Source organism: Mustela erminea, chromosome 9, assembly GCF_009829155.1.
Source record: "Mustela erminea isolate mMusErm1 chromosome 9, mMusErm1.Pri, whole genome shotgun sequence".
Classification (NCBI taxonomy): Eukaryota; Metazoa; Chordata; class Mammalia; order Carnivora; family Mustelidae; genus Mustela; species Mustela erminea.
The window spans coordinates 41387786-41401045 of NC_045622.1; the positions used below are offsets into that span (position 1 = coordinate 41387786).

General features: G+C 40.6%; 1 protein-coding gene across 3 annotated transcripts in view; it reads right to left on the bottom strand.

Moving 5' to 3' along the window:
- Window positions 1–13260, bottom strand: part of FOLH1B (folate hydrolase 1B) — a 58878-nt gene that overhangs the window by 30251 nt on the left and 15367 nt on the right. For all 3 annotated transcript variants that reach the window (XM_032358132.1, XM_032358134.1, XM_032358133.1), the window contains exons 5-7: window positions 4255–4380; window positions 3223–3409; window positions 638–731 (exon numbers count right to left, since the gene is read on the bottom strand). In XM_032358132.1, the coding sequence (XP_032214023.1) occupies window positions 638–731; window positions 3223–3409; window positions 4255–4380 (407 nt within the window). The remainder of the gene's footprint in view (window positions 1–637; window positions 732–3222; window positions 3410–4254; window positions 4381–13260) is intronic.

Below are 13260 nucleotides of genomic sequence, written 5' to 3' on the forward strand. Positions count from 1 at the left end.
TTATCACAGGTCACCCAAGCTGTGGACGATACGAGGATGAGATGAGTAAGAGATTTCTTGGGAGAAAAGCTTGTGAGAGAAATAGCGGGGGGGGGGGGGGGAGACGGGGCGGGGGAGGCCGGACAAGGCTGAAAAGCCAACAGACTGCAATGAAGGTCTCATGTGGGTGGTGGCTTCAAGTTGGGCAACCCTGCCTGTCATAGATTCCTGAGACAAAGTCTCCCCCTGAGAGCGTCTCCCATGTGCCTCCCAGCGATGGGCCTGTTTCCAGTTGTCCCTGCTGCGACCAGTCACTGACTGGGAATGCCTGTGGGAAGTGCGACCTTGACCCAAACAGGGTGATGGATTTCAAAGCGCAGTAGCTAACACCACTGACCAATCATGCCCCTACAGCTGGAGAGCCGGAAGTCTCATTTTTATGACTGTTACACATTGGATACCACTCTATACCATAATTTCCAGGCTAGAACCACTATTCTTTAGCATGGTGACAAAATCATAGGTTCTACCATCTCAGAGAATTTCAGCATTTCTGAATATTGAAGAAATAGTCAGATGTTGAATACTGTTGATAGTTGAAGGTGGCCAATAAAGAGAAATATCTCAACAGCCACCTGTTTGCTGCTGACAAACTTACTCTAGGAGCTTCTGTGCATCATCATACCCAATTGGATGGACAGGAATGCTTGGAAGACCAACAGCCTCTGTGATTTCACGTCTATAAGCGTATTCTGAAAAAAGTGGAACACATCTTAGTAAAAATTCAGTCCCTTTCTTTTTTCTTTTTCCAAAGTCTTTTTTTTTTAATATTTTATTTATTTATTTGACAGAGAGAGAGATTACAAATAGGCAGAGAGGGGTATACGTCTGTGATTTAACATCTTGCATTCAACACAGCAGCATTCACCACAACACATTCTCTCCCCAATGTCCATCACCCAGCCACCCCATCCCCCCACACTCCTCTTCTTCAGCAACCCACAGTTTGTTCCCTGAGATTGTCTCTTATGGTTTGTTTCCCCTCTCTGGTTTCATCTTCTTTCATTTTTCTCTTCCTTCCCCTATGATCCTCTGCTTTGTTTCTTAAATTCCACATATCAGTGATATCATATGATATTTATCTTTCTCTGACTGACTTATTTCTTTCAGCATAATACCCTCTAGTTCTATCCACATCTTTGCAAATGGCAGGATTTCATTTTTGATGGCTGTATAATATTCCATTATAGATACACCACATCTTCTTCATCCATTCATCTGTCAATGGACATCTGGACTCTTTCCATAGATTGGCTATTGTAGACATTGCTGCTGTAAACACTGGGGTGCAGGTGCCCCTCTGGATCACTACATTTGTATGTTTGGGGTAAATACCCAGTAGTGAAATTGCTGGGTGTAGGGTAGCTCTATTTCCAACTTTTTGAGCAACCGCCATACTGTTTTTCAGAGTGGCTGCACCATTTTTCAGTCCCACCAACAGTGTAGGAGGGTTCCCCTTTCTTTGCATCTGCACCAACACCTGTCGTTTCCTGACTGGTTAATTTTAGCCATTCTGACTGGCGTGAGGTGGCATCTCAATGTGGCTTTGATTTGTATTTCCCTGGTTTGGTGACCTATTTTATCCAAGATATACACCTTAGCTATTTTTAAACCACACAAACTCAGGGGTGCCTGGGTGGCTCAGTGGGTTAAGTATCTTTCGGCTCCAGTCATAATCCCAGGATCCTGGGATCAAGCCTCACTTGGGGTTCCCTGCTCAGTGGGGAGCCTGTTTCTCCCTCTGCCCCTGCTCAAGCTCTCTCTGGCTCTCTCTTTCTTTCTCATAAATAAATAAAATCTTTAAAAAAAACAAAACACGCACACACAAACTCAGTGATCACAGATATTTGTAAACCTTATCAAATAGCGGAGTACATTAAAAATAAAATGGCTCCCTTTGTTCATGATCAACAATTTTACAGGGAAGCACTTCAGCCCTACACAAGCATGTGCATCCGGAGCCAGGCTGCCGGAAGCGGTCGCTTCTCAGTGTGATGATCTGGGCAACGGCCCTCTTGTCTCTGTTTCCTTCTGTCAAGCACAAGCAGTAATATTACGAAGCTAATAGGTCTGTCAATACATGTAAGAGCTGTCATTCAGGAAACACTCCTAGAAAGTTATCACTATGGTATTTATATAACAGATGCAATAAGCATTTTCTAGACTCTCTATTTTTTTTTTAAGATTTTATTTATTTATTGGGAAACAGAGTATGGGTAGAGAGAGGGGCTACGAGAGAGGGAGATAGAGAATCCTCAAGTAGGCTCTGGGCTGAGTGTGGAGCCCGATATGGGACTCAATGTCACAACCACAAAATCATGATCCGGGCCGAAATCAAGAGTCAGAGGCTTAACTGACTGAGCCACCCAGGCACACCAGGACTCTGTATTTTAAATGTGTCACTTTGGAGGTTTATAGAACTTCTTTTCTGCTGTCCCTTATCCACAAATAGGAAATCCCAAAACTTAAAAACCATAAATGTGGAGGTATTACTTCGCATCAAACCCTGATCTGAAAACAAACAAACAAACAAACAAACAAACAAAAAACCCTGATCTGATGCAAACTCATTTGACAGTGAAATCTAGTTTGAGCAGACATGTGGTTATTCATATTATTTATCCTTTACTACTTACCTCTGCTTATGATTATCCATACATTGTTGCAAAATATTTATATGCCTGCTTCCTGTATTCTATCCCAGTATCCTGGGTGTCAGGCAGTATAGGGGATATGCCCCATAGTACTTTTAAATATCTGAAAATACCTGAGTTCTAAAACCCATCAGGCCCAAAGTTTCCAAATAAGAGGTAAGGGAGGGGCGCCTGGGTGGCTCAGTCATTAAGCCTCTGCCTTCAGCTCAGGTCATGATCCCAGGGTCCTGGGATAGAGTCCCGCATCGGGCATCAGGCTCTCTACTCGGCAGGAAGCCTGCTTCTTCCTCTTTCACTCTCCCTGCTGTGTTCCCTCTCTCACTGTCTCTCTCTCTGTCAAGTAAATAAATAAAATCTTAAAAAAAAATTAGAAAACAATAATAGGTAAGGGACCTAAGCCAATAATTTCCAGTTACTTCTTAGATGTAAAGAGAATTTAAAAAGTTATACTTCATTTGGAAACTCTTTAATAAAATCACTTAAAATTTTTTTTTTAGTCTCCTGTGATGATTAAGGTCTGATCACTCACCATTTGCTGGGTAACCAGGTGTGAGAGGGTCCCCTGCACCATTAAGATTTAAGATATTTCCACGCTGAACACCACGTCCGGGCAGATTCCAACCATCCGGATAGGACTTTACCCCAGGAGCAAAGTAATCAGCAGGATCTGAATACAGAATGACTCCTTTGGCCCCTGCCAGCTGGGCATTTTTAACCTGGAAAACACAATGTCTCTCTTATTTCAGGTTGGTTGTTCCAGATTGGATAATATCATTTTTTTTTGAAATTACAGTTAAATGAATAGCTAAACTTTATTTTCAATTTTTATCATTAGACCTACAACAAAGGACATCTCACAGAGGACTGGCTTTTGCTTTTTCCTACGTCAGGTTCTAAAATTGAGTTTCTAAGAAAAAAAATAAAATAATAAAATAAAAATGAGTTTCTAGGGATGGATCATCCGTCAGAGCTGTAGCTTTCAGAAATGTCCATAATAGTGATAGCAAGTACTTGTTATTTTTTTCACTAGTCTGGAAGCACAAGAAGAAAGCTGACTCTACAGGCCAGATTTCTATAACTTATGACCAGAAAGGACTATTTTTGAAATTTAATGTCTCACACAAAAGAGGAAAAAAATGAACAGACCAAATGATAGTAATTTTTAAAAACTGCTATGTAGAATTTGGTTTCTCTGATTACCTATAATAAAAATTCACATTAAAATTGAATTTAGTAAGTATTTTCAAAGATAATATTAAAAACAAATATACTGATGGCAACAACAAATACAGTGAATGCTTCTATGTAGACCACAGATATAATGGGCAGGTTTGGAAAAATCTGCTTTGTTCTCCTTGAACTTCTACACTGGTTCAAACTCCAATGACCCAATTTAAAACCCCTGTCTATAAGCTAGTAAATGTGTCCTCCCCATAATGTGGCTGTATTAAAAAATATGAAAGGATCATGATCCTCAGAAACTTTTAAGGATAAGTTTCTATACAGGTAAGATACAATATATTTTTTTATATTGGGGGTAAAGAAAAAAAATGATTTTTACCTTATTTCCTCTGAAAACTTTCCCATATCTGGCAATCACAATCTTCCCAGAGCAATTGATTTTCAGGTCCCTCTCTAGTTTAAAGAAGTCTTCAGTCTGGGCATAGTTAACATACACGAGATCACCCTGTTGAGATCAGGAATGATTTAGTACAAGTACGATTTAATCTGAGGAGGTTTCTCTACATGAGGACTATTTCCCATCTTTGAATGAGGGGAGAGGTAAGAGCAGGCAGGAGGAAAGGAGAAAAGCACAAGCCTCACGTAAGAGATTCAAAGGAGAAATGGACTTGAATTAAGACAAGTGGCTGAGTTAGAGATGTATGAATTTAACAGTAAGCTTGGTCTATATGTCTTCTCTAGAGTGGCTATAATGCTATAGAAGAGTTCCCTCCAAAATGTACATGAATATACACATTGCTGCATGCAGTCTGGAGGGGTCCAGGCACACTAGGCCAAGAAACCCTTGAGGAGGGGCGCCTGGGGGCGCTCAGTGGGTTAAAGCCTCTGCCTTTGGCTCAAGTCATGATCTCAGGTCCTGGGATCAACCCCCGCGCATCAGGCTCTCTGTTCAGCGGGGAACCTGCTTCCTCCTCTGTCTCTGTCTGCCTCTCTGCCTACTTGTGATCTCTCTCTGTCAAATAAATAAATAAAATCTTTAAAAAAAATAAAAAACCCTTGAAGACAGCTTCATTCTTAAAGTATATTCACAACTAGTAGCCTAATGGGTCTCTACTACCACCCATAAGGAAGAGAACTGCTTTAGGAGTCTGGTTTCATATCATTAGTGTGACCTCATGCAAGTCTTAATAACATCTCTGAATCTCAGTATTCTCATTTGCAAAATGACCTGTTAGATGAGACCAGGATTCTTCATTTTTTTCTCACCTACTCCCTCCATTAATTTTGAAAAACAACAATAGCCCCTCATATATTTACTTGACATCTAAAATCGTTTATCACACCTTTAAGTAGCTACAACAAATGCAATTGCCAGTATACTATAACTACTAATATGATGAGAAGCAATTTTACATCACTTTTTATATGTATCCAAAGAAATATACACACTATACTGATTTTCTATTCAACATCATCCATTTGAAAAGGAAGACACTTTTCAGTCAGAATTTTATCACCTCTTTTCTCCTCAAACTTCTGTCTTATTCCCCTTTCCCCAGAGAATTTTACTTTAAGGTAAAATATATTTGTGCTGGACACTGAGATGTGCTGCCCAGATTCCCCTTCGATGAGCACCTTTTGGCTCCAGCCACAAGGAAGGCTCTCTGCAAACAGCCTTCAGTTCTCAGGTCTCTTCAGGATTTGCCTCAGCTACAGACAACAGCCCTGCTCAAAGTCATGCCCCTTCTTGGGGTGATGACTGGTCAGTGGGAAGTATAAAGCGTTGGATATTTTAGTCCCACCCAGGACATTTCTGAAGCACGCTTTTGACTCCAGAAACGCCCTCAGGCCAGCCTACGCTGTCCCTGAGCTGCCTTTGAGGTTCATGGCTCCCTCTGCTCAAACCAGCTTCTCTTCCCTCCCCTGACACAATTATTGATCCCAAAAGAATACCTCTTAATTAATGTCTAGGATGCTACATTTCATTTCAGCTCTTGTGACCTAGAATCTAGGAATGCCTGGAAGTCTTTTCTTGATCACTACCAAACTTCCCTTGATTAAGAATATATGTGTGTGTGTGTGTGTGTGTGTGTGTGTGTGTGTGTATGCACATTTTAAAAATGTCTTATAACAGGATGTGTGCACTAAGAAAATTCTTTAGGAGTAAGCTAATTATTAGCAGTATCAGATTGAGTCCAACAACATCACAAATTTGTGAAAATTATACCCAACCATAAAATTTTACTTGAAATATATTTCTTAATGCTATTAGATATTAAAACATCAGGTCGCTGGATGAAAAAATTGTTGCTAGAATGAGACAGGACTCCACATTAGTTCTATTCACATTTCTTGTTTTTAGGCTTAATTTCTGAGAAACCTTAAGATGGGAGTAAAAGAAGTTCTATTGCAGAATTCTCACTAAGTTATTTAAACTCCTTCCAAGTTACAATGCCCAAATCACACACCGATCTATTATCCAAGTTAATTCTAATGATGTCAGCTAGACGCTCAACTAGGCTCATCTAATTTTGTTCAACTGCAAACCATATGACTTGCCAAATCTCTTGTTACCAGCTATGAGAATCTTTCACTATTGTCTCTTTGTTCAGAACCTCAGAAATTTTTATGACTCAGAGATATGCTTCATATTGTTTTAGGATGGGTGACAGATATCTTTCATTTGTAAAAATAAGATAAAAGTGAGTATAAATAATAAAATGGGAACAAAGTACCAGCAGGACCTGACCATCGGCTAGTTCTCAATCCAATGTCATTGTACCCTGAGAAATCGGTGGTGGACACCGTTCTCTTTAAAATGATCTGTCTGCCTTTGGAAAGTCTTCACACATCCTAGCTTAAAGTCGCTGGGCTGGACAATTTCCCTCTTCAGCTACATTTCTTTTAGAATGTGCACAGGAATGTACAACAGATACTAACAAAAAATTGTTTCCAAGCTAATTCTAGGATTCATTTTGATGAGGGAGCACGAGGCTGGCTGAAGACAAAGCAAAAGCTGGCACCTTGCACCCCCCTCTCCATCCGCTCCCCCTCAGTCATATGTGTAGCATCCCTCAGGCAGCCTGGACTGCTGTGAACAATAAGCAAATAGTTAACTTGCAGGGATCACGATCCTGCTAGACAGGAGTCTCCCTTGGCTTACAAATGTCCTAAATCTCACTAACAAAGACGATTGATAGCAGGATTATGACATCCCACCAAAAAGTCTCCCAACTACCTTAATGTTAATGGCTGGTCAAAAGAGGACATTGACCAAGCTGCAAGGACAAGGCCTCTGGTACCCTGGCACCTTGTAGGCCCTCCTTAGCATATGAAAGCTCTGTTGAAATCTCCCTTCCCCTAACCTTCCCCCAACCGCAGGGTACATAACCTGCCATCTCCACAACCCTGGGCAGCAGCTCTTCCTGCCCACGGGTCCTGTCCCCATGCTTTAATAAGCCACCATTTTGCACCAAAGATGTCTCAAGAATTCTTTCTTGGTCATCAACTCCGGACCTCAGCCCACCGAACCTCACCTAGGTTCTGGAACTTCATCAATTTGATAAACATGTTGAAAATATATCATTACGATTCCAGCAATGTTCTATGAACTAAAGATACAGCATGACCCTGTCCTTGGAGGAACTTAAATTCAAGTGAAGTGCAGAAAGATAAGATAATAAAAAAATAATAACTAACAGGTAAATTACATAGTATATTAAAAAGTGGTAAGTGCTATAGAAAATTATTTCAAAGTTTAAATAGAATCTAGTACTTGGGTGCATGCAATTTTAAACTAAACGAGTAAAGTCTACTGAGGAAGAGGACATTTGAATCTTTGCTTCAGTAAAGGGGTTAATTTTAGTTCTTATATTTCTTCCTCAGACAATGCAATATTAATGCACTATTAACGGCCGTACTGTATGCCTCATTTATAATTGTTAGCCCTCTCTTGGAGCTCACTCTTAGTCTGTGAATATAGAGTAATTAACCAATTTAGTTTCAGTGAATTTTGTCTTAGTGTCAGTGTCCTACTTGAAATTTATCCCTATTTAATATCACCAACTTCGGGGAGACTCCTTCATTAAATGTCTGTAAGTGGTGGCTATCTTTTGATAAATCTGCAATCCTCACAAAACAAATGAGGGATCGGAGACATTAGTTTAAAAACGACAGTCCACTGTGAAAATAAAAACAAGCGTGATAGATATGTCCTCTGGGCAGTTCACAAATGCAAGCTGTCACTGTAGGTTAGAAAAAGGCTTTGTTTTCAGACAATGACCTTCTTGTAAAGTTTACACTGTACCATTGTTCTATGACTGCGAATAAATACAATCTTGCACTGTTAGCCTAGAATTTTCCATTTCTTGCAAGCTTCCATCTTCCTGTTCTTGTTAATTGAAACAGTACCGGGAGGCGAGGCCTTTGGCTCCCAAAACATGGTTCTTAAGCCCTCAGAATTCACGTCACCTGGGGCCTCGTTGGAAATGAACAATGAAGACCTATGCAAACTCAAGGGCGTGGGAATTAGAACGCATTTTACAAGTCTTCCAGTCTATCATGGTACGTGTTGACATTTGAGAACTGCTAGATTAGATTATATTTTTATTTTAGTTTAGTTTTAGTTTTTAAAAAACATTTTATTTATTTATTTGTCAGAGAGACAGAAAGATCGAGAATGGGTCAAGCCAGGAGAGCAGCAGGCCAAGGGAGAGGCAGGCTCCTCAAGGAGCAAGAAGCCCTATGCAGGACCCTGGGATCATGACCTGGGCTGAAGGCAGACACTCACCTGACTGAGCCACCCAGGTGCCCTGCAGTGAAACATTTTAAGCACAGACATATATAACTTTAAAAAGAATTAGCATTGCACTGGCTAAGTATAGGTGATCTAGTAAAGCCCATTAGCCAGCAAACTCATCTACTATTTGAACATAAGAAACACAGAATCACAGACTCTTCCTATTAATCTAGAAGAGTTTAGGTCTACTTGAAAGAAATGAGTTAATAATCTCTATGACTCTTACGAATAAAATAATTCTGTCGAAGTCCAAAAATTACTTGCGATTTCAACCGATTATACATTAAACCCACAAACATATATGGGAATAATTTTCTCCCTATAGCATTCTGCCTTCTCATCTAGAAACATTTTTTTATACATAATATTTTCACTGCTCAATAAATTTTACAGTGCTCTTTAACTACTTCACACTCATTGAAAACTTTTAAAGTGTATTTAACATTTTATGGCTCTTTTATTATTATTATTATTTTAAATATTTTATTTATTTTACAAGTAGGCAGAGAGGCAGGCAGAAAGAGAGAGAGAGAGAGGAGGAAGCAGGCTACCCGCTGAGCAGAGAGCCCAACTCGAGACTCGATCCCAGGACCCTGAGATTGATGAAGTTCTTGAACTTAGGTGAAGTTCGGAGCCGACGGCTAAAGAAAGAATTCTTAGGACGTCTCTGGTGCAAAAAGGTGGTTTATTAGAGCACGGGACAGGATCCGTGGGCAGGCAGAGATGCGGCTGCCCAGGGCCTGTGAGGAGTGTCTGGTTATATACACAGGAGTTGGGTAGGTGAGGACAAAGGGGTGTTCAGAAGGGCTATTGGGGTAAAGAAGACTGTCAGGATATTGAAGGCCTGGTTACTATCAAGCCAAGGCCACTTTCCCTCTAATGAGGCACTAACATAAAGACAATTGGGAGTCTCCTGGTGGAATGTTACATTCCTGCTATCAAACGTCCTTGTTAGTGAGATTTAGGTCTTAAAAGAAATTTAACTTTATTTACTTTTCCTTCTATCTATGTCTCCTTCGGTTTTTTATGGAGGGGAGGGTGACGTTAGGGCTTGAAGAACTGAGTTATGTATCTTTGGAAATTGGGCTATTGATAAGGCAACTTCTTTGTTGTAAATCTCAAGGACATTTGTAAACCAAGAGAGACTCCTGCCTTGCAGGACTGTGATCTCTGCAAGATAACCATTTGCTCTTCTTTTAGGGCAGTCAGGGGTGCCTGTGAAATGTCACACATATTACCAAGGGGAGTGGGTGGAGAGGGGGTGCAAGGCGCCAGCCCCTGCTCCGTTCTCAGCCAGCCTCCTGCTCCCTCATCAAGATCATGACCTGAGCCGAAGGCAGAGGCTTTAATCCACTGAGCCACCCAGGTGCCCTTATGGCTCTTTTAAATTGAGTTTTTTTGTTATATTTCCTGTTACTATATACTACTTGTCCACATGCAGTTAACTCTAATCTGATAATATTAATGCTATTTTTAAATAATGATGTATTAGTATTTTTTTGTATATTCTGATTATACAGATATATCACTGTAAATAATGAATAAAGAAGACCCAAAGTATAAAATCATAAGGAGAACAATTGGGCAATAATAAAATTAAAGACATCTTTTCAATAAAGGGCAACTTGGGGTGCCTGATTGGTTCAGTCAGGTAAGCGTCTGCCTTTGGCTCAGGTTATGATCCCACGGTCCAGGGTCTGGGCTCTCTGCTCAGCGGAGAGTCTGCCTCTCCCTCACCCTCTGCCTGCCCCCTGTTTGTGCTCTCTCTCAGTATCTCACAAATTAAAAAAAAAAAAAAATCCTTAAAAAAATAAGGGTGCTTGGGTGGCTCAGTCATTAATCATCTGCCTTTGGCTCAGATCATGATCCCAGGGTCCCGGGGTCCAGCCCAGCATCAGGCTCCCTGCTCAGGAGGAAGTCTGCTTCTCCCTCTCCCACTCCCTCTGCTTGTGTTCCATCTCTTGCTGTCTCTTACTGTCAATTAAATCAAGTCTTAAAAAACAGAAAAATAAAAATAAATAAATAAATCAAAAATAAAGGACAGTTTAAATAACATGAACAAATGGATGGAAAATTGGAAAAAAGTTTTGTAATATTTAAACTGTAAGGACCTACTTTATATTTTTATATTTTAGCCAGAGGCTTCCATTGAGGTTAAACAAGAACTTTGTTGTTTAACCCTTAAACTGTCCCTGCTCCCCTTCCCCCAGGGGACTTACTTAAAAACAAGTCCCGGAAACCAGCCCCAGGTAACAAAGCTCAAATACAATGGTGGGTCAGGCCAGGTGGAGACATCCAATCAGTGGGGGCGCATACTATCTCCTAGTTACAAGGTGATGGGCTAGTTTCTGTGGCTACTGTGGGGTGAATTGTAATTCAATTAGCCACCCAGTGTGTGGCCAGGCCCAACCACATGGCCTTTGCTCTATAAACGAAAGCAGGGAGGGGTCGCCCTCTCTGTAAGAGGTGCGGCCTAGGCCGCCCAGTTTGATTCTTGATGCTTGGCACGAAATAAAACATTGCTTGACCTTCACTTTGTATCAGTCTTGCTCCTTTAATCGCGAACCCATTATTGGGGCATAACAAAACCAATATGGAATAAATAATGAAAATTTTTAAGAAACCCTTAAATTTAATCAGAAAAAGGCTGGAAATTCAACAGGAAGAAGAGAAGGCTTTACTTAGTCATTGCACAGAATAAAACCAGAACAGCTAATAAATAAATATGTTTACAGATGAGCAACCTCGCTTGTAATCAGAGAACTATCAAAAATCATAAAGTCAGAGAATTTCAAGTGTTGATGAAAATATATGAGGAAACACGAATACTCATTTAGTGTCAGTGGAAGCAATTAACTGCTACTGCCTGGACACTGTGAAATTAAATATTCCTACAAAACAGCAATCCCACAATGAGTTTACTGTAAACAGAGAAACCCTTGCAAGCCCAGACAGGGACACATATGAGGATATTCCCGGCAATGCTGTGCTGATGAGGATTTCGGAGTAAAGCAGCGCTGTCCTCAAAGAGAATGGGTAAGTTCCATGTGGTGTGCATGTATCATGGAATGATAAGCAACAGTAAAAAGTAATGAACTACCCTGACATAAAGCGACACAGACAGAGTTTTTAAAGGCCATTGACAGAAAAGAGTAAGAGAACAAGGAAGACCTAAAGTTTCATGCTATTTACATAAATTTAAAATACATCAAACACAAAATCAGGGTATATGTTTTCATATGAGCCTGGGTGGCTCCGTCAGTTAAGTGCCTGAATCTTGATTTCTGTTCAGGTCATGATCTCAGTTTTGCGAGACTGGAGCTTGCCTAAGATTCTCCCTCTCCCTCTCCCTCTCCATACCCCGCACGGCCTGCTCTCTTCCTCTAAAGAAAAACAAAACAAAAAAGAATATATGCTGCAAAGGACACAAATACATCGGGCAGGCGGAGAGGAAGGAGACTGAGAGTGAGAATGAGAGATGAAAAGAAAAGAAAAGAAATTAAATTAAGGTTCATACATGGGCTCATGATGGTAATGATGAAGTTCTAGAACCTAGGTGAGGTTCAGTGGGCTGGGGTCCAGAGCCAATGACCAAGAAAGAATTCTTGAGACATCTTTGGTGCAAAATGGTGGTTTATTAAAGCACGGGGACAGGACCCATGGGCAGGAAGAGCTGCTGCCCCGGGTTGTGAGGGATGGCAGGTTATGTACCCTGCGGTTGGGGGAAGGTGAGGGGAAGGAAGGTTTCAGTGGAGTTTTCAAATGCTAAAGAGGGCCTACAAGGTGCGGGAGGAGGCCTTGCCCTTGTGGCTTGATCAATGCCGTCTTTAGGTCAGGCATTAACATCAAGATAGTTGGGAGATTCTTGGTGGGGTGTTATGATCCTGCTATCATTTACATTCCCTTCTACCTCAGCCTCCTCCCGTTCCGTTTATGATGGGGAGGGAGACATTAGGGCTTGAGGAACTGAGAGTTATTTGCCTCTGGAAATTTGTGGTATTGATAAGGTAACCTCCCTGTTTTAGATCTCTAGGACATCTGTAGAGCAAGGGAGATTCCTGTCCTGCAGGATTGTGATCTCTGCAAGTTAACTATTTATCGTTTTATGGCAGTCAGGGTGCCTGAGGAATGCCACACATATGACTGAGGGGGAGCGGATGGAGAGGGGGTGCAAGGCGCCAGCTCTTGCTCTGTCTTCAGCCAGCCTCCTGCTCCCTCATCAGTAAGGCACCTTAAGCTTGGAGTAAGTCTAAGTGACCTCAGTACACCTGAGATCTAAAATATATGTTTTCACTTCCAAAAATAACTCTTCACTTCCAAATGTTGTATTTCTCATTTCCTATCTCATGTCAACTATGAAATAATTATGATGGCGAGCACTCTATTTATGTGCTAAATATTAGAAAAAATTTTCTAATATTATACCATTAAGAAGCAAACTATTCATGTGAAGTAAATTTCATACAACCAATGGAAAATACTCTTTCATTCTAAGTTTGCAGGAGTTTTTAAATTATAAGTTAATAAATCCAATATATTTGAAAATAAAAAAATAATATTTTCTCTCTTACTTATTAAAAAATATGG